This window comes from Passer domesticus, chromosome 10 (assembly GCF_036417665.1).
Source record: "Passer domesticus isolate bPasDom1 chromosome 10, bPasDom1.hap1, whole genome shotgun sequence".
Classification (NCBI taxonomy): Eukaryota; Metazoa; Chordata; class Aves; order Passeriformes; family Passeridae; genus Passer; species Passer domesticus.
The window spans coordinates 40022087-40048116 of NC_087483.1; the positions used below are offsets into that span (position 1 = coordinate 40022087).

Sequence of the window (26030 nt, forward strand, 5' to 3'; positions counted from 1 at the left end):
AACATCCCCCAGCAGAGGTGGACTGAGGGGCAGGGACACAGGGAAGGTGCACCTTGACATTTACAGAAGAGAGGTGGCAGCTCTCACCCTCCCCATCTCCCGTGCAATCCACAGAGCAAGAAGCCTCCACCAAGAAGGACTTGCCAAGAAGTGAGACACCACAACAGCCTCTGTGAGACCACATCCCAACCAGACCAGCCATGTCACCCACAGTGCACTGAGACGAGGAAGGACTGGGACGAGACAGACCTGGGACTGTCTCCATGGGAGCGCAGGGGTCTCTGTGATTTGGAGGCAACTTGGGGGGCTCCTGGTCTCATCTGCTGGCCTGCTCACTTTATAAATATTTGTTAAGAGGGCAGGACATAAAGTCTACTGTTCAGTAGGTGATTTTTGTAAGAATCCAGCTATCCATACATAAAAGGGTCTATTATCTCACTGTGGAAGAGATTTACATGCGTAACTCCCATTAACTCTTATGGGACTTAGGCACGTAAATCTCTTGTGCATCTAGAGAAGAATAGACCACATAAGGTCTTGTGATCTATACTGCTAGTAGGTTTAAGTCCCTTTCATTTATAAAGCTATACAAAAATTAACCATTAAAGCTTATTCTGTGCAAGCTGTCCCCCTACATATATCACCCAGCTCTGTGTTTGAAGTACTCGATGTAAACGCGCACTGAGGAAAGGTACCGGAGCGAGAGAGCCCATTCATTTCAGTTAGTAAAACTGTCATCCCTGAAAGGAAGCAGACTGAGGGCAGGTAGAAAAATTGTACAGGTTTTGCTCAGCAGATTCAATTTCAGATTTAGGCTCTAGACTGCACTGTTTGGAGAAGGAATACTTTCATTTTGCTGAGCGCTCCCTCCGCCCCCTCCTTCCCTCTCTCCCATCCCTACTCACAGCCCCGTGCCCTGGACCAAAGGACCCTGAGTGGCTGGAGCGATAAAATCTTCGCACAGCCCAACTAAGATGCTGCTTCTACTGAGGAAAAAGAAATAAATCTTTTATTCCATAAACTTGTTTAAGCTGAAATGTTCATTGGTAAGCCTGTAAAAGTGGGAACATCTGTGCTCCTGCTGGGATTTGATGTCTCACCACAAACCTTTCCATAAGCACTTTGTCTCTGGTAGGAGACAAAGAGGAAAATACCTGATCCTTGGCCTCAGTTGGGCAGCTCCTTCTATCCTCAAGCACTGACCTACTGAGCATTCCTCCCAGCAGCGAGCTGCCTCCCAGGGCTACCTCCGCCATGGAAGCTGCCTAACTAATCTCTTAGCAAACACTTGCAGCAAACCTGAAGGGAGTTTAGAAAGGCAACCAAGGAGGGGAGAAAAAAACCTGAAACTTTCTCCAGCTGAAGCCTGCGGCATCTCTAAGAGAAGAGAACCCAGCCTAAATATAGCTCCACATGCTCACATTTTCTCTTGATGAACTGCTGAGATACAAAGTTGTGGCCACCTAATGAACACAGAGATATATATTCTAATCTTAATCCAGTTTCCTGCTCCCTTCCATTAACCCAGCTGTCTTTCTGCCTGTCAATAGTCCCCTGACTATGCTTACAGGTATTTGCAAGACACTGCTTTTATCCCAGCAACACCGCTGGGATGATATGGCACTGGAAAAGTCCATCCCGCGCCCTGCCTGCGCACGGGGTAACCTCTCCTTAGGAGCTTATAAGAAAATCCACTGTTGAAATAAATAACAACTCTCAACAAATGATCAAAGAAGAAATAAATCTTTTACCCTTCTAAGACTTTTTAAAACTGAAATCCCATTTTTTAACTGGATAACAGTTAAGAGGCTACCGGCCACCTATTTTTCTGGGAGCTACGTTTTAAGCGTTTGCCGCGCGGATGTTGGGCAGACAAACGAATCCGTGGTTCTCGGGAGCAAAAGCTTTTAAAATAAAGTTTGCATGTAGTATATGAAAACATATTGTTTGGAATTTAAGTTCTAATATCTAGGAATAAACAGAGCATTAAATCAAGCAAAACTGTGACAAGGCCAATATGCACATGGATGATGCCAGCGAGGCATCTCCAGCCCTTTGTTCACAGCTTAACAAAACTGTGCCGTCACACCACTTTAGCTCAACAGTGCCTGTCGAATGGGCATCAGCAGATCAGCCAATGCCTGTCACACACACAGCTGAAAAACTGTTTGAAAGCAAGGCTTACTTTAGCACAAGTCTGGTAGGAAAAGTGAGAGGGATTTTTAATCATCTGGTAAAGACTACAGATATATATTTAGGGAGAAAAAATATATATATATATTGTCAGCTTTCTTCCTCAGGAAAGTAATGCAGTTTTGCTCTTTTTCACCTCTAAGGAGGGAATGGGTCTTGGTGGTGTTGCCTGTTCCTTGGTGTGCTGCTCCCTTCCACACTACATCAGATTGGGAAGTATTTGCAAATAAGTAAAATTATTTCAGGGTGGGAGGGGTGTCACAGGGAATGATCCCAATTTGTCCAAAAATCTATTAAAAATTAATTTTCACATTGTCCTGCTTGGAGACCCCCTCCTCCCCATGACAGAGGATAAATGAAATAACATATTCAAGGAAATGTTTGTTTTGATTCTAATGCAATTATCTTTGCAGATGAACGTCTCTCTGGGTTGGATTTTTTTTTTTTTAGCTGATCAAAATATGTTTTCATTGGTATTAACAACCTCCTCCGTCACTTCTCTTAACAGCCCTAGTGCAACACCGCTCCGCAAAGAACCGCAGCAAAATAAGCTTGTTAGCGCCAGCAACTTCAGCTCGCCACTTCTCTCTTTTTTCCCAGCACTTTTTTCCCCCCAATTTATGGGGGTTTTGACACACGCCCCCTCCCCAGCCGGCAGCGGGGCGGGCTCCCAGCGCTCGGCCCCTCGGTGGCGGCTCGGGGTGGGACTGGGGGGCCCAGGGGTGACCGGGGGGGACCCGGGGGAGCGGGGGGCGGCAGCCCCGGGTGCTGAGCCCTCTCCCCCTGCCTGCCCGCCGCTGCTGTCAGCTCGCTGCCTGCACTTTAGCTGTCTCTTTCCCAGTCCCTACCCTGTCAGTTTCTGGGCTGCCAATTTCAACTTGAAGCTTGACTGGGCTGATTTGATGCAAATACCTCCAGGGAAAACCCTGAAACTGATGAACAGTTATGTCAAGTCGATTTTGCACCATCGGGAAAAGGTAACCTCTGCGAGAAAAAAAAACAACAAGGTTAAAGAGACAAGGGCTTTTCACGTGTAATACCACTGCTGCACATCTCGTTCACTGTTTACCATCCCTCAGAAATTGTAACTGTCAGAATTAGTCCTAATTGCAGATGCGAAAGCTGCCATTATAATAAAAACAGAGGCAGTGCAGGCATTAAATGTAGCAGCCTAATTTGTGAGACTACTGAAAAGGTAGAGTAAATGAATATTTCATTACTTTAATTACCAGGGACTACTCTTTTCTTGCTGTCTTATGATAAGTGTTGCTGTAACTAGCAACAGCAAACATCCACTAAAACATAAAGTGCAATAATAGTACTGCTGTCAGGATCGCTGCTTTAAAATACGAGCGGGAGGGGGGGAAGGGGGAAATATAATGGTTTATCTATTTCTTAGAGATCCGCAGGAGCAGGAGATAGAAACTCGTTTAACGTCAAAAAACAAAGAGGCGAGTAAACAGGTTTTAGTCAAAGAAAATAATGACCCGGAGGAGGGGAGGGGTGGGGTGTGGTGGTGGTGGGGTGTTGGGGGGGGAGTTGAGGACACACTTGAAACCCCAGAGCCGGGAGGAGCGCAGGCAGCGCCGAGCCGCCTCCCCTGCGCTCCCTCCCTCCTGGGAAAGAAGTTTGGGGCTGCGCCGCCGCGGGAGCCGAGGGGGGCCGGGGGGGCCCGGCATCCCGGGAGCGGCATCCCGGGAGGGGTTCGCACCTCGGCCCGGAGCGCTGCTCTCGGGCACGGCGGGGGGGTGTGTGCCCCGTCGCCCGCCCCGCAGAGGCGGTTCACACCTCTGCCCCGGGGCCGGAGCGGGGGGGACGGGGCGGCTCCGCACGCCCCCGCCCCAGCGCAGCCACGGCGGGCGCGCCTCCAGCCCGCACCGCTCCGCTCCGCTCCGCTGCCGGGGGGCCCAGGGCAGGATGCTCCCCCCTCGGTCTGCGCCCCGCCGAGCCCCCCACCTGCGGGGCGGCTCCGGAGGAGCGGGGGGTCCCTGGGGATGGTGAACCCGCGGCATCCCGGCTTGGGGCGGGGGGGGACTGTGAGGCGGGGATGCCCTGCCCGGGGGGAGGCTCCCCGCTCCGCCCCGGGCCCCGCTGCCCGCACAGCGCCCGCACAGCGCCCGCACAGCGCCCGCAGGTCGGGGCCGCTGCCGGCCCGGCCGCGGCTGCAGCCCCGCCGCTCGCAGGAGCCGCTCCCGACGGGCGCGGGGAAATTTGTCAACAATTCGCAACCGCGCTGGTAATTGCGTTCCTGGAATCCGCAGCGATAGATGTAAAGATAAGGGAGCTGCCTCGACTTTCCGCTTGGAATAATCTGTTTGCAGCGACCTATTCCTCTTCCCAGCCCTTCCTAAGCATATTCCCCCGTTACGCCTCCTGCGCCTTCTGCCACCGGGCTCTCCAGAAACATACGTGACGAGTCGCTGTGCCTCACTCCTGTCCGAGGAGGCACCAGCTCCCTTCTCGCCTTTGTGTCCCCATCCCTCCGACCCAACTTTCCTGTCAGACCCGAAAAATATGCAAGGCTCGCACTGCCGCTGAGAAGCAGGACAAAGTTTAACTTCTCTGTTGGCAGTCGGAGAATAACTCCCAGGCAGGATTCAAGCAAAAGATCTGATTTGCTGAATTCTGCTCTTTGATTTGTATTTGTATGTTATTGCTACTGCTAAGGTTGTTGCCAACCTCAATTAGATCACAAATGAGATCAGTTTAATTCAACTCCCAAACTGTGACCTGACCATGGTCTGAAAGTATTCAAAAACGCATTTTAAGCCTTCCTTTGATTTCAAAAGGAATACTGCATGCTTGGTCATTCATACAAATAACATAAAACGTAATTATGGGATGATTTGGCAGATGACATTCCTGCCAAACGACGCTCCATGCCAGAGCCTGTAATGCTGTGGCTGCTCTCCTGGTGCTCGAGAGCACAGCACCCTTGTGTAAGGTGGGAGTAATGGGGTGTGTGCGATGTGGAGGTGTTTGAGTGCGCTTGGGGAGGCAAATGCAGCAGCAACAACCACGCCACCATTAAACCCCCCCAGTCAGAAACTGCTGCATCACTTGGAAGGGAAGCGGATCCGCACTATCAAACCTCCAGGAGGCTGTGACAAAGGGAGCTTGCAGCTTGACACACGGGTAACAACATAGCAAACACCTTTAATTCTGTCATGTCTCATACCCTTTGCTTTCTCACACATTTGTGGCTGCTCTAGCATTGACACCTACAGTTAAAAAAAAAATAAAAAAGAAGAGAAAAAAAGAACTCTCGACAATAAAAATCCTCAAATGAAGCAATCTTATTCCGGGTAAAATAAGAAACACCTGGAAAGTTATTCTTCTGCCCAGTAAAAAAAAAGTAACTCATTAGCTCCTGCTTCTAACAGCTCAGAAGAGAGCAGAAAGCAGCAAAAAAAAAAGTTCACTTTTGGGAATGAGAAGCTCCCAGAAAGCTGTTGGCTTTCCTTGGAGCCCGGGAGCTCACGGGGAGCCACTCGTACAGGTTTGCCGGCGTAACTTCTCAGCTATTCTGCTGCTCGAGTGCGAATCCTAAATTGACCTTCCTGCCTCAGCAGCGCTTGGGAACGTTCCTAGAGAGGGCTTGGGTGATGTTACATCTGAGGGGGCAGGTACAGAGCGTGCCTGTGCGCTGGCACACACACAGGTGAAGCCTGGAGCAGCCAGCCCTCTCCTGCCCATGCCTCCAGCTCTGCCTTGTCTCTGATGGATTGATCCCGAAAGCTTCAGCTGCCACCAAGTCCAAGACGTGTCAGGCTGAGCTGCTGCTGTGGCCTCAGCAGTGCCACCTCCTCGCTTGTCCCCCCCCAGCCACCGCAGTGTCCCCACTCCAGGCCCAGCACCTGCAGGGCCCGGGCCGGGCAGGGCCCCGGAGTGCAGAAGGAGTTAAGGCTCTTTCCAGCATTACTGGGTAGGTTAATATCACAGCTGCTTGGTAAAGCATTATCCAGCACCTCACTTAACAAAAGCCTGCTTTTGCAAACAGACTCCTACTTTTCCCCAAGTGTCCAAAGGTGTTTACTGAAGTAAATCTGCCTAAATCCTCCATTGCTTGGGTCATGGGGGTGGTTAGGAGGGTGGAAGGTGTAGAGATAATCTCTTTTTGTAAATTCTGTAAATCTTCTGGGAAAAAATCAGGAATCTGTGTCACATGCCTCTGTTCAACTGGTAACATCTCGGTTAGTGTGCTCCTTATGAGTGAAATCTGCCATAGCAGCTACAGGAAAATAAGACATCCCTCCCGTTTCTCATTGTTCAAACTGTTCTTCCCTCACGAAGTTCCTTTAGCACGTTTAATCTATTTGCTGATGGAGGGGGAAAAAAAACCTGTTAGGATCTTAAAAGTGGTTTCTGGGAAAAAAAATAAAAATGACAGTTTGGTCGGCAGGAGATAGTGTAGTTGAAAACTTGTCACTTGAGATTTCTGCACTACCCCGGTTATTCCAACACCAGCAACTGCATATTACTTTTTACATGTTGCAAATAGAGGCAAACAACACAGGAAATTTTGACAGCTCTGCCTGAAAGGGCTTAAATACTTCTCAGTAAGCAGGATCCAGTTATAAATAAACCTTCTCTTGGTGAGAAAAAAGTGGCTACGACCAAAGACCTCAATATTTTTCTAGAAACCTGTCTGATTAAAAGCACAGAAGAGCTTCTGAGAAACAAACAAACAGGCAGATATGGGGGGGTACACGCAGAGGGATGGGGGGACAGCCGGAAAATGCACATGAACGTGACTACAAAACCCCACGAGGGAGCCCGGCTACAGAAACTTCCACAAATCTCGCCTTCCTCCTCCTCCTCCTCCTCCTCCGTCCGCATTTTCTGGTGCCGCCGAGGATTCGCTGAGTCGCTGCTTTTCCCCGCCGGGTCGGGGCAGCCCGGGCCGGCCGCCAGCCCGGGGACACCCCCGCCACCAACACCGCCACCAACACCGCCACCAGCACCGCCACCAGCACCGCCACCAACACCGCCACCAGCCCCGCCACCAGCCCCGCCACCGCCGCGGCCCCGGCCAGCCGCAACAACACCCAGCCCAACACTTCACCGAAACACAGGGGGAAAATAATTTTTAAAAATTTTTAAATTAAAATTTCAGCTGGGGAAAGGGCGGTTTGGCCCCGCCAAATCTGCCTCACCCCCTGACACCCCCGTCCCCAAGGTCATGGTGGGTAAACAATAATAGTAATTAAAACAAAATAATAGGCAGCAGTCAAGAGCTGAGAGTACACACACCTGACCCTAACTATAACAGACTTCTCAGAGTAGAATTTGATCCCTCTCTGACACTTTCTACCTCAAGTGTTAGAGCGAGTGGCCATGAATAGTACAGGCATGCCATCTTGTAACACTATCTGCCTGTCAGAAGAGCCAAGGCTGGGTAGAGCAGGATCTATATAAGGCTTGTAACTAGGGGAAGCCCAACAAACAGCTACAAACACCTAAGTTATTTTACTCAGCCTCCACCCTTCTGCTTTTTTCCCCCCTTCTTCTCACTCTCTCTCTTTTTTTTTTTTTTTTTTTCTTTTCATCTTGGCTTTCTGTTGCAGAATGCAAATGTAGCCTGCCGGCGGTGAATGGGCTGAATTGTGATTAAGAAGAAGAAGAGCTCCTTTCTTTGTTCTCCCCTCAGGGGATGTTTACTGGGAGAGACACAGCGGATCAGATATGAAAGGCATTCAGGTCAGCATTGATGTGAGCGAAAGTGAAATCATACCTAAGGCATTCAAAAGACCGCCGTGTCAGGGGTTCAGCTAACGGTGCATCTACTGTGTCTTCCCTGTTAGGCACAAAAAAAAAGGAAAAAAAAAAAAAAAGGAAAAAAAATCTCTCCACAAACAGGCATTTTTTTAAAAAATAAAATTACCACAAAAATTTTATAGAGAAGGAAAATAAAAAAGTTTTCCCTCGCTTTACCTCCAGAGCAGAAACTACAGGACTTAGTGCTCTTTGCCCTTATGATCACGGATGGGGCAGGTCGACTTGCATTAATTGTAGCTGCTGGGATCAGCATCCCTTTTAGGGGGAAATGAATCTAACCTGAAGTGTGAGCGTTTTTTTTCAAGCACACCTCTACATCCCACTTCCCTGTGCACACACACGCACGCATAGGTGCAGGCGCATGTACACATGCACCTCTCCACGAGTCCCAGCGAGCTGCGTGCCTCATTTATTCTGCTCCTAACCACGAGCAAGCGGTTCTTGCCTCCCTCAGAAGCCACTCCGGGTGATAAAGGGCAGGGTGGCATATCAAAACAGCGCAGCACACCTTCAAAAGTGATCTTTCATTGACTTGGAAACTCCTCGAAAGACTTTGCTGCAAGCTCGCAGCGCAAGAGGATGGTGATCGGAGGCGTAAGGAGTTGGGGCACAGCTCTGTAAGTTAAACTGCTGCAAGGAAAAGTCTAGGCACTGTCGTTTTATTCACCAAGAAAACCCTACTTGATGAAGAAATATTTGGATCTTACTATTTTTTCAAGTCTATACTTCTCCCAGCCTAGTTATTCTCTCAATAGACTTTCCCAGTGGTTAGCTGACGCTGTTGGCATAAACAGAGATATGTAAATATGGAGGGGAAATATAGCAAATTACAGTTAAGCATACAAAGAGTTAGGAGGTGGCTGCATTTACAGGGGCTGAAATGAAAATGAAAACGACAGATCATTTTTTAAAAGCCCCAAAAAATTAAGGAACAGGACTGGATGTCGTGTGCACTAACCAGCTCCACTATTCTGAATTTGTTTCCACCTTCAGAACCTTAGTTAAAATACATTGTTTGTCTAATGCTCACATCTGCTTTAATGGTGACGTTTAATTCTGAAATATTTTCAACTAGTGTTTCTGCATCACAGATTTCTCTCCTTTTTCTCTATACTCTAAAAAGACAACTAAAGAGCAATCAAAAAGGTGTCTGACTTGGCCATTCAGACAATTGCACCCTTGTGGGAATGCTGGAATGAATGGTACAGTGGACACCCCAGCACTATTGACGTTATAAACATGTAAATGAAACACATTAGGGCAGACAATCAATTGTCTGTGAGCACTGCAAACCTGCACTCCCTTTCTATGTGACAGGCACAAAATAGTGTCTACCTTGGGAAGCCATGGTCTTGCAGAAAAAAAGGACAAAGAGTTCTCTTTCACAGAGGAGAAAATGCACCTTAAAAGCACTGGGATAATGCAGATGCCAAAAACTGTTGTGAGGCGAAGAATTTCCTATTTCTTGGAATGAATGTGGGGCTGCTGTAAAAGAATCAACACCCTTCTTTCCACTCTAAAGGGAGACACACATTTTTTTCTTGGGGAATATTACCAGCCTGTCCTGAGAGCTTACATCTCAGTCTCCCATCTATTTCCCCTACCTTGGGCAGTTGGCTATGTATAATTATCGATAATTAACTTGTAATGGTTTCCTTATCACTTTTTCTTCCCTTTTCAAATACGCCTTTTCCAAGCCATCAAATGCATTTTCTTGCAGCAATTAGAAATTCCCCCAAAACTTTCCTTGCGAAGCATGTGCAATAAGCAAAACCAGTAATTACCGAATGGTCACAAATGGCAAACACTAAATCAGGCACTAATCTCCAAATTCTCTGGGTTTCTCGAAACTCGGAAGAAAATAAATAGATCCGACTTGACACAGAAAACAACCTCCCCTACTCCTTGTCACAGCTCAGCCTGGACATGAATCTGCACCGAGAAAATGTGGCTGGGTAATCATTACGCCCTGGCCACTCGCATTTATGGCATTCATTTTTAATACCTATCTCCAGGTGCTTTTCTGGAGGTGGTAGCAGTACATTTGTCTCGCTACCCAGCGAGCCAAGTCCCGGGGTAATCTCCTCGCAACGGATTCCCGGCCCTGGGGAGCTGCCCGGCCACGGGAGCGCTCCGGGTGCCCGCTCTGCCCGCTGCCACCTGGGCTGCACAGGGAACAGCTGCCTCCTCACACCCCAGCCTCAGTCTAGCTGCCTCCAAACTTCTCCAGGCAGGGAAGACAAGACTCACTTCCCACTCACTAAAGGCAGCAGGCAGGCTTGCCTATTTTTTCCTCTTTTTTTTTTCTTTCCCCCTCTTTTTCAAGTGAGGGAGGAAGGAGGTTTTTCCCCCTTCCCCAGCATCCCTGGAAGGAGGGTGGGTGGGTATCTTTTTGGGAAAGGCTCTGAGCAAGTCTAATCGTCTCTTGTTTGGTCTGTGGTCTTGGATCAGACGCCCTGAAAGCATTGAACTTTCTCCCTTTTCTTTACAACTGGAAGCGAGGTGGCAAAGGAATCAAAGAGAGCTGTTTACTGAAACTTTGGGGTAAATTAGATACAACTTTCCCCCCTCCCCCCTCTTCGCGGGGATTTTAATTTCACTTTGGATTTTCGAGGAGGGGAGCGGAAAGGAGCGGGGGGGAAAAAACCTCAGCCAACAAACGCCAAACCACAACAGCACGGAGGGCAGGCGGCTCATGAGGCACGGCAGGGCAGGGCTGCCGGCCGGACAGCGCTGCTCCCGGGCCCCGCTCCGCACCGCTCCGCGCCGCTCCGCACCGGCGCTGCGGCCGCCGGCGCAGCCCCCGCCTCCGCGGGGCGCCCGTGCGGAAAGGGGGCTCACTGCCCTCTCCTCCTCCTCCTCTTCCTCCTCCTCCTCCTCCTCCTCTTCTGCCGCCACTTCTCTCCCGAGTGAAAGTGCCGCGAAGTGAGTCAGGCGCTGGGAATCATCTGACTGAACTTCCCGGAGCTCCGCCGCATTCCTGGGCTGCCGCTCCCGCACCTCCCGCCCCCCCCCCGCAGCCCCGCTTTCGGGGTCCTCTCCTTCCCATCCTCCCCGCTGCCCCCCCGTCCCCGGGGGGCTCGCCCCTCATTGATTTCCACATCGCCTCTCTCAACCCGCACCCCCCTCCCCGCACACCTCTCCTCCACTCCAGCAGCTCTCCTCAACCCCGTTATCTTGGAAAATCCCGAGCCTGCTTCCTTTCTACCCTATTTAGCTCCGCTGTAATTTTATCCAGCCCCGGTATCTCATCCCGAGCCTTGCCCATCCCCGCACACACGCAGATACACGCACACAGGCGTGGAGCCCACTGAGGCATTAGTTGGATTATTCTGTTTTGTCCCCGTCTGCAATGTGTCTGGGATTCACTAACACTCCTCTCGCTTCCTTCATGACCATCTATTTTTATTTTCTTTTTCGTAGCTTTTAAATTTTATTTTGGTTCTGCTGCGTTTCTAAGGAATTTCTGTCCGAGTTCGATAAGCATCACCGTTTCTGGTGTTATCAGCAAAGACACAAGCTCAGAAGTAACATCTTTTCCACGATTCCAGGAAAGAAGAAAAATCCACTCAGTCCAGATAAATCCTAGGCAATTCCCAACGGGAATGGCATTGGATACGTGCTTGTCGAGAAAGAGAAAATGAAAAAAAAAAGAAAAAAAACAACCAACAAACCAAACCCACCATCGCTCTACCTGCTCCTCAGAACCAGGGCATTTCTCACTCAGAAATGAATGAAAGGAACAAATCAGGGAGCACGAAGAGGAAAGAGGGGACAGACAGAAAGTAGGGAATTATTTCCTTCCCCCCCACACGCACCCCGTGTCTTGGCCAGAACAAGACACTGAAGGGAGAACTCAGCCCTTCGCATAAGCAGCGCACGCACACTTGAAGTTTGCAGGATCTTTAAGTGGTTACCTTAAAAATCGCAATTAAACTTTCGTCTCCCAAGTGTGGTGGCTTTTCCAAGTTAGTGCAGCTCCCTGAAAACACCTTTTTGCATGGGAACAACCAGAATCTGCCACCCCGCTCCATACGTGCTCCCAAAGACTTGGCTGCACTACCAGGATACGGTCCTGGTGTCCTGGGCAAACAGAGGCATCCAGGATTTTTTTTTTTTTTTTGGGGGGGGGGGTAAGGGTGGTGGTGGTGGGGTTTTTTTTAGTACTCAAATCATGTTGAGAAAATATTAAACACGTAGATGCATCCCTCATCAGAGAGCATGTGATGGGTTTAACACGCTAAACTAATAGTCTTGCCTGGAAAAGCAAGGAGGCTGAGGAAGAAGAATAAAACCCCCTCAAACACTCAGAATATTCTTTACTGCAAAAGAGCACTTCTGGATGCGTTGCTTTAAATCTCATTCTCTTTTTCTCTCAAAAATGACTGTTTAACATAAGAAAAAAGGCTACTTGACACAAAGCTTTTGTTATCCAGTTGATCAGCAACGTGCTTTAGATACTTGTAAGGGGAAAAAAGCCCCACAACAGACATTGATTTTAGAAAATCAATAACCAACATTTAATAAAAAGAACAGAGGAAACACAAGAGAGGAGAGGGAAACATTACGTGTAATTTTAATGTCTACTAAATTACCCAGAGATGAGGGGAAGGGGAGGTCTCCTCTGTGAGGACCACCTTAAATAATGACAGACACAAGAGTAAAGGGTGGTGGTGGAGGGGGAGAGACTTTAAAAAAAGATAACAAGAAACGGATCCTTGGGAAGCTGCTCGGAATATATTATTTTAGTTAGGGTTTTTTCCTTTTTTTTTTTTTTTTTTTTTTTGGTAATACTAAGCCAAGCAAATAGATCAAAGACAACACAAAGGGAAAAGCCAGTGTAACATAACGAACAGTTTCTGACTAAAATTCCTCTATCACTCCCCCATATGGCTCGACGCCTCCACCACAACAAGAAAAAGACACACACACGCACACACACACACACTCACACTCACAACCTAGAGAGAGGGAAGGGGGGGGGGCAGGATCATTTGTTTCTAATCAACATTCTCTTGTCTTTGTGTTTTTTGTTGTTGTTGTTGTTGTTGTGCGCGTCCCCCTCCTCCTTCAGCCCCCCTCCACCTCCACCTCTCCACTTAAATGAAGTAGCTGAGCTATAAGCGCACGGGTTCAGGTTCACACAAATATCTTCCTTCCTCCGGCTCCTCGAGAGGAAAGTTGTTGGAAGTGGGGCCGGGATGGCCATGGAGGGGCTGCGGGCGGGGAGGGGGAAGCTGGCGGCGGGGAAGCGGCTATCAGCCGGGAGAGAAAGGAAGAAACTAAGGGAGGGACGGGGAGAGACGGAGAAAGAGAGACCCACCACACCAGTGAAAGCTGCCAAATGTGAAATCAGCCCAGAACACCGCGTCCCACTGCGCCCCGGCCCTGCGCGGCCGGCGGGGACCGGGGGAGAGGGCAGCGGCGGACAATCGGGCACCGAGCTCATTAGTATTATTAATTATCAGGGAGGAGGAAGTTTCATTTTCGAGTCCCTAACAATAAGGGGGAAAAAAAAGAAGAAAAAAAAAAAAAAGAAAGAAAGAAAGAGAGAGAGAGTGGCTAACTCGGTGCCAGCCCGCCTCGGGGTTCTCACGCTGCCGGGTTTTTTTCCCAGGGCCGCCCGCCCCGCTCGTTCCGCGCCGCTCCGCGCCTCCCACCGCCCCGCTCCGCTCCGCTCCGCGCCCCGGCCCGGCCCGGCCCGCACTGACAGCGCCGGGGCGAGCCGCCGAGCGGCTCCGGGCCGGCCGGGCCGCCCCCGCCGCTCCTCCGCCGCTCCGGGGCCGCGGGGGCAGCGCCCGCGCCGCTCCGCGCCCGCGCAACAAACTTTGGGGCGCGGCGGCGGCGCTGCCCCCGCGCCCCTCCGCAGCCGCGCGGCCCCGGCGCTCCGCGGGACGCCGCGCAGGGAGGCGGGGGGCGGCCAGCCCCGGGCTGCCGGGCGCCGTGCCCCCCTCCCCGTCCCGCTCCCCGTCCTGCCGCCGCCTTTCCCCCCGCGGCCGCGGCGGAACCGGCCGGAAAAAGTTTTCCCGGGGGGCCGTCTTACCGTTTTTCCTCCGGGGGTTGGCTTGTTTTCGCCTCTTACACCTGGGGCCATCCGCCATGATCTGCTGCTTCATTGATAAGAGTGGATCAGATGGCAGTTCGCATGGGCTCGACTCCCTGATTCAGCAGCAGCGGCAGCGGCAGCGGCAGCAGCAGCACGCAGGCTCTATGTAACGACCAAACACAGCGACAATGTGGGCATCGGGATGTCCCATTTAAACGCAGGGCGCCAACGGGGACCCCAGTTTGCACCCGAAAAAGAACCCATCCACGCACACGGCGAGGCTGGCCGTGCCGGGGGAGGTGGGACGCGGTCGGAGCGGGCTCCCCCTCTCTCCCCAGCCGGGCAGATTTCTTCTTTATTTATTTATATATTTATTTATTTATTTATTTCTGCTCCCTCTCTCTCTCTCTCTCTCTCTCTGTGTGTGTGTGTCTCTGCGTGTGTGTGTGTGTGTGAGCGCGTGTGCGTGTGTCTCCCTCCCTGCGTGTGTGTGTGTTGCACCAGCAAAGCAGATCAGAGAGAGAGAGAGAGAGAGAGACAAGAATTACATCTCAAATGAGTCATAACTCATGACCGTATGAGGGAATGCACAGCTTTTACAGTAGGCTGTTTGACTCAATGCTAGGCGGACCATTTCCTCCTAAAAGTACTTTAATTTGACACTAGAACTTCTTTTCACGCGAAATCCTACCCTTCTCCTGCCTTCATTTTTTTCCCCCCCAAAGTGCTCTCCAGCAAAGTGATAAGAGGAGAGGGAAACATGGCTCTCCCCTGTCCTTTTGGGGTAAAGCTCAGCACGGATGCCTCCCCCTCCCCCTAACAACGAGGAGTGTAATTATAAACCTCTGTCACCTTTTTAGTCAGTTTGACAATATTCAGGGTTTCCCCTGCCCCTTAGTTAAACAAAGCTTCAGAGTGTCAATTTTTTTTTCCTTCCCAGAAAAGAAACAGAAATCAAAACTACCGCTGTCAGAGTTTTCAGCCTTTCAGTTGGGTTTGGGGTTTTTTTGTTTTTAAGAAAAAAAAAAAATAAAAGCAACTTGTAAACTTTAGACCTACTGTGTGTGCCTGTGTGCCCGGGCTGGGCAGGAGGCTCTATCTGTCAAAGGGAGAGAGGGGCAGGAGCGTTGGGTTTGCTGCAAGAACGCTCCTGAAACTCAGTCCATCTCGAAGAAGATGCTGTAGCTTTAAAGATGCTTTGACTTGAGGATTAGTTTAAACAGGGGGCTATAAAAGATGTAACAGATGCAAACTGTAAAACAAGGGCAATTAACCCTTGCTCTCCTGAGCAGGATGCCCCCTCGCCTTCGCATCTATTGTCTTCTCCTGCACTGGGAGTTTTACATAAAACCTAAAAAATTATTACCTGCCTCAACAATTTCAATATATATATATATGTATTTGAAGCAGTGTGAGATTTTTTCTCCCCCTTTTCCTCTTTCCTCTCCCTTGTGCCTTTTTACTTTGCTGGAGCTTCACACCAGGACTGAGCAGTGAAGTGTGCTGCTGTTGGGTCTTTTTATTCTGCCTGAACTCTCTCCTCAGGCGTTTACTGTTATAAAACCTGCTTGGCTATAAATAAAAAATAATAAATCTCCAAGCAGGTAAGAGGATGGGGAGATTGAGAGAGTGTGCGTAGGGTCAGCGTGTTTACTCACACTCTCCTGCCTGGGATTCCGCCTGGACAGAGGGAATGGGTGGCTCTGTGGATGTGGATGAATGTGGCTGAGCGAAGAAGAGGCTGAGAAATGTGCTAGAAACTTTAGTATTTGCCAGTTCTTCCCGAGGCTGGGGTGGGCAATGGTGGCATCACCGCGGCAGATCTGCCAGGAGAGGAGAGCAGCGGGGAGGGAGGACAGGCACCGAGGCGAGCCCGGACCCTCAGCCTGCCTCGGCAATTGGCGTTTTAATGCAAAACGACCAATGGTGAATTGTTTTAAATGCATTTCACTCCCTTCCCTACTCTCCAGCCTCCCGTAAAAAGTTGTCAATAATTTTAAACCTGCAAATTTCGAGAACGCTTTTCTCCTCAGAGTACCGGCAAGCTTTTAAAAATATGTATTAATTTTAATTTATTTTTTTTCCCTTTTGCTAAACGACTTTTAAGTTCCAGTCTGTACTTTCACTTCTTGCTTTAGGCTCCCAGAAGCTAAGGTGTTACTTCACCCAGCTTCACAAAATAAAATATAGAAATGAAACCAACTATGCAGACAAAACAGCAAAACTTTCTGTTTGGGGAAACACATCCTTCGCCGGGGAGCCCTGCCCGGGGCTGGGGCTCCAGCGGTGCCCGGCCGGGCTGGCTCTGCATGCTCAGGGCATGCAAAGCATTAACAGGTACCTGCAAACTTTCAGAGCTCAGATGTAAAACCCGAAATAAAAAGAGCAGGAGGTGGGTGGGGGGATGTTTCGGTTTTTTTTTTTTTTTTTTTGCAGGAGGACGAAGTCCTTTCCTAACACTAAAACTTTTGCTGCTGCGTTTTAAAAGGCACCTCCCGTACCTGGCTGACAGGTAAGGGGAGCAGGGGTGGTGGTGGCACAGCCCCGAGCACCCCGAAACTGCTCATCCCTTCCTGGAGCGGTGCTGGAGTGACTTCAGGTTTCGGTTCAAAAGATTGAAAAAATTAAAAAAAAAAAAAATTCGCCCCAAGTATAAACAATCCAGAAAAATTAAAATGCTCTCGAAATGAAATAACCCCGCTGATGCGTGAGATAGTGTGAGAAAAAAAAAAGAGAAGAGAAGAGGAAAAAAAAAAGAGAGAAAATAGAATTAAATTCCGAACCTACCTGCGAAGTCTTGTTTGTAGTTTTGGCCAGAAATGGTGAGAAGAAAAAGCATGAAGAAGCCGCGAAGTGGAGGAGAAAAGGTGAAGGGAGATGCAGCTCCTGGAGAAATTGTAAAAAGCCTTGCAAAGAGTTGTCGGAAGGACCGTTATTCCTGCTGGGCAGGTTAGGACTGATCTCTTTCTGCCACTCCAGGAAACACAAACCTGGGGACGGACTGACGTGTTACGCCTCTTCTAATGACATTTTTTTCTTTTTCTTTTCTGTACGAGCGAGAGGAGAGACCCTGCAACACACGCCACCTATCTTTGTGGGGAGGGATAATTGGAGAGCACCAAACGTGAGCATCATGTGGAAACGTGATCGCCAAGTTTCTCTCTGGGAAAGGATCTGGGATAGATTATACCTTGAAGTCTCCGCGAACGCTTTAGCGGCAGAAATGCAATTCCACCTCCTCCCGCCCGCCCCCCGCCCCGCGCCCGCCCCCCGCCCCGCCGCTCCGCTCCGCGCCGCTCCGCGCCCCGCGGAAACTCAGCGCGCATCCCAACCCCCCCGGGGGCTGCGGCCCCCCTGCCCCGCCGGTGCTGTCCTGCCCTCCCCCCGCGCCCAGCCCGCATCCCTGCCACCCCCGGGGCGCGTCCCCGCTCACCCCCCCGGCCCCGAGGCGCATCCCTGCCCCAGTGTCCCCCCGCCGCATCCCTTTCCCTCCCCCGGGCGGGATCCCCCGCCCCCTGCCCAGCGGGATCCCGCCGGATCCCCGGCCCCCAGGCTGGATCCCTGCCGGTTCTCCCATCCTCGGGCGGGATCCCTGGCGGTGCTCCCCCCCGGGGGGGTCCCCCCGCTGGCCCGCCCGCCCGCCGAGCCGGCCAGGGCCGCATCCTGCCCCGCATCCCGCCCCGCATCCTGCCCCGCATCCCGCCCCGCATCCCGCCCCGCACCGTCCCGCCGCCGGCCCTCGCCTCTTACCCTAAAAACTTCCCCTAACATAAAGCCTAGAAACTAAACTCTGTTCCGGTACTGCGAATAAGCTCCTGGTTTGTTTTGGTGCGGTTTTATTTTTATCCTTCACGCGTTTCTTTTGGGGCTTTTTTATTCCCCCCCCCCCCCTTCATTTCAGCACTCATCCAGGTTATTTGAATAGTCAGCTAAATCTGATGAAAAAAAAAAATCAACCAAACGTGCTGAGATCTTACAGTCTATCTGTTTTGTTCACAGATATGGATCAGGGGTGAGATGGGCTCTTTTTCCTGGCTCTGCTTTTTCTTGGAAGTAGCTGGATGAGCAGAGACACACAGCGTGGACGAGTAACGCGTGGGGCTGAACTTCAGGGAGGTTACAAGTTTTTCACTTTTTTCAAGTATTAAAATTAAAATAAAATTGCATATAGAAAAAAAAAAGAAGAGAAAGAAAAAAAAAAAAAAGAAGCCTAGACTCCACCTTTGCACTGAAGGGATTGGTTATGCAAATATGGAAGGGGTTTCCTGGCAAATACAGCTTTCTACTGTATGGTTAATTAAATCATCACTCAAAAGCCTTCCAATGTGACGCTTCTGTCGTAATCCAATCAGGTTACGTAGGTCCTAAACAAGAAAGATATTTTCCACATCTGGAAGTCAGCAATTTAGCAAGTACTGCACATTATTAACCAATTCAGAGCCCGCTTCCCAGGGGGATAGTTTTTTCTCTTTTTTTGAAGTTTAAGTGTTCTTAACCAGCGCTCTGCCGGTTTGTTAATCAAAAAGCCGGTTTACCCCGCGCGTAATCGAGAAGTAATACCGGAGTAAGTCGAGGCAGAGCGAGCCGGGGATGCTGAGCGGAGGCGCTCGGCTGCAGAGGGGGCAGATCCGGCTGCGGCTCCAGCCGCTCCTGCCCGGCTCCCAGCGCAGCCCACAGCCGCTCCTTCCTCCTGAAGGAGCTCGAAATAGTCTCACTGCAGGGAGAAACTTCGCGTCTTGCCCACGGTCCTTTCCCAAGGTAAACGTGGGGCTGCCTGGTTAAAGAGCTGCGGAACAATTTCCCCGCTCTGACAAGAGTTCAGCCTATTCCAGCACTTTATTTTATTTTTTTTTCCCTTCTCCCCCTCCCGAAGGAAACCGAAACAAGCGGCACACTGATCCCACACTGCACTTTTACTTACATTAAGCTTAGATAAACTGCTCTTGAACTGTGCACTGAGCGTGTGCCTAAAGCAAGAAGTGCAGGGCGAGCAACAGCGATGGGATCGCGCTCCAAAATGGTCCTGCTCAGGGAACACCTTCCTGGCGGTTCAGCATGGCAAAGCAAGGAAGGGACCCCCCTGCCCCCCCGCAGGGTGTCTTTGCAGCTCATCAGAGCCGCCGAGATCTGCTTGGGATTTTTTTTTTTTTTTTTTTTTTTTTTTGGCCATCTCTTGGTTAGACGGGAGTGGGTGACCCAGTGAGATGCGGGGGAGGCAGCGCACGGGGGGGCTCCGGGTAGGGGCACCCAAATGTCCTCCCGGGCTGGGAAGTGGCACCTCCGGGTGTCCCCCTCCTCAACCCCGAGCTGCAGGCGGAGTGGGGAGGGAGAGGCAGGCTCTGGCCGTCTGCTGCCGCTGCAATCCCCAGCCAGGCAAAGGTGGGAACGAGCTGCCCTAATATTTTTGCCTATTATTTTTATTTATATTTATTATTTTTATTTACATTTCTATTTTTGTTCTCTGCTACGAGTCGTCGTGGCTTTGTTAAAAGTTTTCTGGCCACTATTCTCTAAATGCCAGCATGGTTTTCCTGCAGGATGCATGACTTCTCCATGCCTAAATGTACCTGGATACACAGAGGCATATCACACGCGTACACACACACACAGAATGATGATATCTTAATGAAATATATAGCACAGCACAAATATCCTGAAATCAAATTCAAGTATTATTAGCTTGAATTAGATCCTCTCAGATCCAGAAGGCACTGCCTATAAATCAAGGGCAGTCTGGCAATTCCTTAAAGAGCTAAACTGAATTTAGATGCATATGATAAAAAGAAAGGAAAAGAAAAAAGTGAATGCTAATTACTGACTTGCTCAATTTCCACTCACCCACGTTTTCTAGGAGAAAAAGGAGAAAACCTAAAACCCGACCAACAAGTTCTCAAAATAAATTAATCCCATTACAGACTCCTTACATATTGTTCCTACATTTCCAGATTACAAAACCAGGGGATGAACTGGAGATTACGAGAGGCTGCAGCCTGACTCGCAATAGGCAGGAGTGCTGTCGATGGCGTATCAATAAAATATATTTATCTGCAGCCACGCTGAAAAACAAACCCTCAGAGCGTGTGATGACGCTCAAGGGCTTTAAGAAACATGTCGGCATTGTCAGATAATCCCTATTCATAATTTTGCTGGCTGTTCTTTCAGCCCTCAATCTCACAGTTTCCCCAGCTCTGGTGTGCCTCAGCAGTGTTTGCATCGGAGCGGTAAAACTGCTCGGATCTTCGCAGGACTGACATAGCACCCAACATTACTGGGTGTTATTTTAATGTGAGATATTGGGGTGCTTGTTGTGTTTTTTTTTTTTTAATGATTTTTAATTTTTGGACACTGGACATAAACATTTAGCAATCAGCTAAGCCCTTCTGAGATGGAATTTAACCTTAATCCAGGCGATGATTTCCTGCCCGGCTCTGAACTAATAACGGGTGTGCAGCTTCTTTAGGAGATGGAAATAATGACAGGCTATAGATCCTGCCTTTATTGGGGTGGTGCTGGCAGCCTGGATCCCAGTCTCTCCTCCATCAGCATCCCCATGCAGATCCTATTCCCTGCTCTATTTTAAAACTTTTGCACATCCTATCCCCCCCCACCCCATCAGTTTAAGAGCAAGCAGAGCCAAATATCCTCACAAGCCCCAGCTCCTTCCTTGTGTGTAGCTCCCAGCTTTTGGAGATGATTTTAAGGGCAGTTCTCTTAGTGCAGGTTTCTCCTCTTTTCCTCAGGTTTTCCTGTATGGAAATGCTGCAAATTGAGATGAGGGTGGCCTGATCCTGAGGCAGACCTGCCTGGGTAAAGCCACAGGAGAAGCAGTCCTGCCTCCAGCTCCTCGGTGGGTCTCCTTTGTCCACCAAAACCTATTGTGACGAAGATAAGCCCCTTGGAGCTAACCCCGTGTTCCCACCACTGTGTGGATCTGCAGGGCCAGCCAGGGGCAGATCCTGCTGCCAGGGACAAACCCTGCCATGAGCAAGGGGCTGTGCAGGGAGAGACCTCCCTGTGATCCCCAGGCACGCAGCTCTGACTGAGAGGGGACGTGAGCAGCCACCAAGGAGGCTTTGGGGCACAGGCCCTGCAGGAGCTGAGCCTTCTGCTGAGACCTTCTGCCGTGGTGGCTTTACGGGGATGTGGTGGCATGGGCTGAGGGGATGATTCACTGCCTTATTTATTTTGGTGTGTTTGCTTTTTCCCTGGTGGAGGATGAGTAACGGGGACTGTGTTTTCTTGCCCACCACGTGGAAGGAGGAAAACTGAGGGAATGGGAGCAAAGATGTTCAGGCTGATGAATTTTGGCTAATACATTTTAGAGGCTGGTGAAGACAGAGGTTTAACACCTCTAAATACACTTTAGCAGCTCTGAGGCTTTTCCTTCATGTCTTTCATAGCCAGAACTCTCGACTATTTTCCCTAAAGTGTGGAACCCTTCCTACATCAGGGATTAAACATCCCCACGTAGGGGATCCAGATGAGATGTGCCCACTTGCAGCCAAGCCTGGGGAGAGCATCCTTCCCTCCCCACAGCCCTGCTCTGCTGAGGGAGCTGCTCCTGCAAGATTTGGGATCCCTGTGGGTTCTGGATGCTTCTCATGCTCCTGTCTCTGGGGTGTAGAAGTTGTCCTCGCCTTGAGAAAGAATTCTGAGGTTGCAAAAAATCCCCCAAATCAAAGACAAAAAGATGCTGGGGGGATTACTTTCTGCAGTCACCTGTGGCAGTAGAGGATAAGACAGGCTGGAATAATTTTTGTGAGCAGGGAAGGCCCCATGTGGGCCCAAGATGCTGCTGGATACTTTTGCTCAGTACAGGTGTCCCTATAAACCAAGATTTAGAAAGCAAAGCCTTTATTTTTTTCCAATTTCCACATGGGGGAGAGGGCACAGAGGAGAGGAAGAAAGGGTCAGGCAACGACTCTCCCCCCACCCGCTGATGAGGTATTTGGGAAGAAACCTTTTGAATCAACATTCCCAAAGTTTTTGAGTTCCTCTGCGGAAAACCCATGTAGGGATAGGATACGAGCCAAAAGCGAGGGAAAAGATTGTCTGGCTTTAATTTATCTATCCCTGGGCATTTCTAACCAGCAGATCACTGTAATATTTGATCTTGTGTGAGTCCCTGAACGTTAAAAGTGAGTCTCCTCATATGTTTTTGTTAATTTTGTCATTTATAAAGCCACTTCTGACGGCCTAGGTCTGCTCAGCTGCTGTTCACAATGTCTGTCTGTGTGCCTGCAGCAGGGAATGGCATCCACAGGTCCCAGAATTTCTTTTCTCATTGGACAGAGGACACTGAGGGACAAGCATCTTCCATCCACTGTCCCACACCATGAGCTGGAGATGCTTTTCCCTCTCTTCTGGGATCAGTGCTGAAGTTCGGCCACATTTCTTGGCTCAGTTGGCAGTGATTAAAATTCACGGCTCACTTTTGTTTATAGTTGGTTGTTTACTTTGTTGAATTTTTAAAAACTTGTTAGAATGCAATTGAACACAGATTCAACAGTATTTAGGCTTGAAAAATAAAGATGCATTAGAAAGATGCCTATTATGCTTCAGAATTATTAATTGACATTTTTATGATGAATAATTAATCATTTGAATAATTTTCGTATCTCTGATCTGAACACATATTTGCATATCTAATGTCTGATTTTAAATGTGGTTTCTTTAGTTGCATTCTCCCAGGACAAAGACATGAAGTAAGTAACATCCTAATGCAAAACTTTTTTTTCTTTGCACTTGTAAAAGTATGTTTATTGAAATGCAAGTTCCTCTCTAGTTATGAAGCTGTTAATAATCTATGCATGACATATATGCATTAATAAGGTGGTGAATCCTCTGGATATGAGCACATTTAGGCCTCATTTTCTTATATACAGTGGTGAGGTCCCCCTGCAATACCTAAACCCATGTGAGGTTAAGCTAGGAAACCATAAAGAAATATCTCAGATACACAGTGTTCCTGCCTTGTTTATATGACACTTACTGAGAAGATCAAAGGTTGTTTCAATTTGAGGTGTTTAAAACATCAGGAACTTTTAATATAAATATTAACTGTGTCCTCCCAGTGAGCCAACATCAGTATTTTCCTGATGTATTTTAAAATGCCTAAATCATAGCCCTCAAGACCCCACCTCGCTGTAGCTGGTGGTGATAAAGGAACAGCAGAAGTGCAGATCAGTTATAAGTTGGTCAGCAGAGGGGTGCAAGGGATGGTGCTTGTTGTGCAACCCTGCTTGGCGTTGGGCTGGTGTGAGCACAGCTCAGCCACAGAGGGAACAGAAAGGAGGAAGGGGCAGCTGGACAAAACCAGAACCCGAAAGGTAGAAAAATTAAATAAAGGAATGAAAGAAGTAGCCTTTGCTCCACTGCCTCTGGCCATGGGTTAGTTGTTACAGCAATACTGCCTGCCTGGCACCCCAGGAGTTGCCCTCAGTTCTGTGAGAATTTGATTTGTTAAGAAATTAAAGATTTGGAGAATTTTATTTAGCGTACAGGGTACACTTTAAATGTACAGGGAGCCAAAATATTCTGTGTATAGCCTGTTGGCTTCTTGATGTCACACTGAAGAACTAAGGTAATGGTTGCTCTAGAAATATCTAAAATTGATGCACTATTTGTATTTAGCAGATTAGAGAAATTACATCAAAATGGAGGCACAAATTCATCACAGTGTTTAAATTTCCTTAGTGCCATTAATACAAAGAACATAGGACATATGCAATGCAAAATGAAAATAAAAGCTTTTAATATATTTTATCTTTTCACAGCAGGTAGTAAAGAATATGTGCAAATTTTTTTTTTTTTGTGGAAGTATATTATATACAGTATGGTAATGTAGTGGGCAATATCTGACAGACAGATACTGCATAAAGAAACTGTGAAACTCAGTTCTCAGAACAGGCTGAAGTTATACTGAATAGGATGTTTAGCAGTTGCATATGCTCAGTGATAACAGATTATTTTTTCTTTCTATTTTCCTTTTTTTTTTTTCCTTCTAGGAGGGGTTGAGTTTGTAAGAATGAGAGTGGTAAACTTGAGCAATCCTTGTCACATGGAGGGCCAAACTCTGAGCCAGGTGGCCAAAACTGCCCCTGCTTTGGCCATCAGGGTGGTGACAATGCCAGCAAGTTGTTTGCAAAAGGACAAGGTGGGAACTGGGGCTAAACCTCTGCTTTTTTGGTTCTGAAAGCAGGAGAGAGAGCAAACATCCCTGAGATGCTCCCACAATTCTTTGTAACGGGAGACATCCCTTCTGGGGTTGGGGTCACCCAACAGCAGTTCTGGGGTGAAGGCATCCCCTGATGAGGATCCCAGGAACTTTAAGGCTCATCCCATTCCACCCCCTGCCATGGGCAGGGATACCTCCCACTATCCCTGGGTGCTCCAAGCCGTGTCCAACCTTGGATGCTTCCAGGGATGGGACATCAAGAACATAATCCAATTCACCTCAGATGTTGTCATACCTTCATGAGACCAATGGACAACTTTGTGGAAGATTTATTAACATGGAGGTTTTTTTTGTTTGGCTTTAGGCTGAATGTGAATATAAATTCTACAGTTACACAGCAGTCCCTGTGGTACCTGTTTGGGACTAGATCAAAATTTCCTTTTTCCTTGATTTCTTAGTGCCACTCTGCTTTTCCCACTGACTCCTGATTAAGTTAATGGAGGTGAAATTAGCAGCAAAGAATCTGGATGCAAAGCTGACATTTTGATGTCCATCTGAAAGTTTCAGACTCGATCGATTGCCCCAATTATTTCTTATCACCACCCCAGGGAAAACATATTTTTCTTTCCAAGACTTCAGGAGATTAGCTGGATATTTTAAAATCTACAGAAACACAAGGGTTACGAAGATATTTAGAAAATCCCAAATGATTTGAAACAATTAGCCGCTGCAGCATAGTTTCCAAAGCAATTAGCCACTGCAGCATAGTTTCCTTGTGTACAGAATTGCCCAATATCTGGGAAACTGCTGCCGTTCTGTGGGTGGCTGCAGACTGGATCAGATTCCAGGAGAAGCAGAGGCACAACCTGGTGACTGCTGCACACCTAAAGTGCAGATTTACCCAGGAGCTGGCAGACATCCCCTTCGTCAGGGGTGGCATTGAACTTGCCAGGTCTTCTGTTTGCTTCCCTCTGACTATCAGCATCATCTCCAGCCTGTCTGTGGATAGAGGCTTGGCCAACTGGCCCCTTTCCAAGCCCAAATCTTAGACTCTGGGTTATTAGAGCTGTCAAAAACCAGAGAGAGAATTTTTTTCTTTTCCCTTGCAATGAAAGTGTTCTCCATGTTGTCACTCCCTCGCCAGTTTATGTTTTAAAAATGTTTCTTGGGAAATTTCCTGACTTGTCTCTGGGTCATTTGAGGGGTTTCAGGTCAGAATTGAATTAAAGGTACCAGTCCCTGGACAAGTTGTTTCTCCCCATGGATGGTTTTAGGTGCACGTACACTCCTACCAATGCTCCTTACTATATCTCTTCAAACTTGCTCCAGGCAGCATCTAAACTATTTTAAACCTCCCCATCCTTTTTTAACACACATCAGCTATCCTGCTTCAAATCTCTGACAAGGATGTGAAAACCGCAGTGTCAGAACAACTGCTGCTCTCTTCTTGGATTCTGACAAGCAACCTTCAACCTGAAACACTCTAAAAATGGCTATTTTTATCTTTTTAATGTATTTTTTTAAATTTCAGAAGCGACTATATTGACTGTATTCTTTTCCCTTGTTCTGACAGGCTGGAAATGGGTCCAAAAAAGGCGCTGGGCAGAATGTGGGAATACTGTTTGATGTCCACATGTCAATGGGTCCACCTGCCAATGGTTTTAATGACAAAGAGGTTGTAAATGGATGTGACTTTCCAAATTCTGGGCTAGGGAGGAAGCAACACAGTCTCTGGAATAATTCTGGCAGCCTGGGTTGGGTTGCTGTGAGTGTTGATCTCCTTGGCTCCAGGAGTTAGGAATTGCAGCTCCATCTCCTGTCCCATAATTTGACTGA

General features: G+C 48.7%; 1 protein-coding gene across 1 annotated transcript in view; it reads right to left on the reverse strand.

Moving 5' to 3' along the window:
• Nucleotides 1-17245, reverse strand: part of ZEB2 (zinc finger E-box binding homeobox 2) — a 113860-nt gene extending 96615 nt beyond the window's left edge. Inside the window, exons 1-3 of the mRNA XM_064435290.1 lie at nt 17008-17245; nt 16805-16903; nt 14015-14179 (exon numbers count right to left, since the gene is read on the reverse strand). Of these exons, the coding sequence (XP_064291360.1) occupies nt 14015-14087 (73 nt within the window). The 5' untranslated portion in view covers nt 14088-14179; nt 16805-16903; nt 17008-17245. The remainder of the gene's footprint in view (nt 1-14014; nt 14180-16804; nt 16904-17007) is intronic.
• Nucleotides 17246-26030: the final 8785 nt, after the last annotated feature.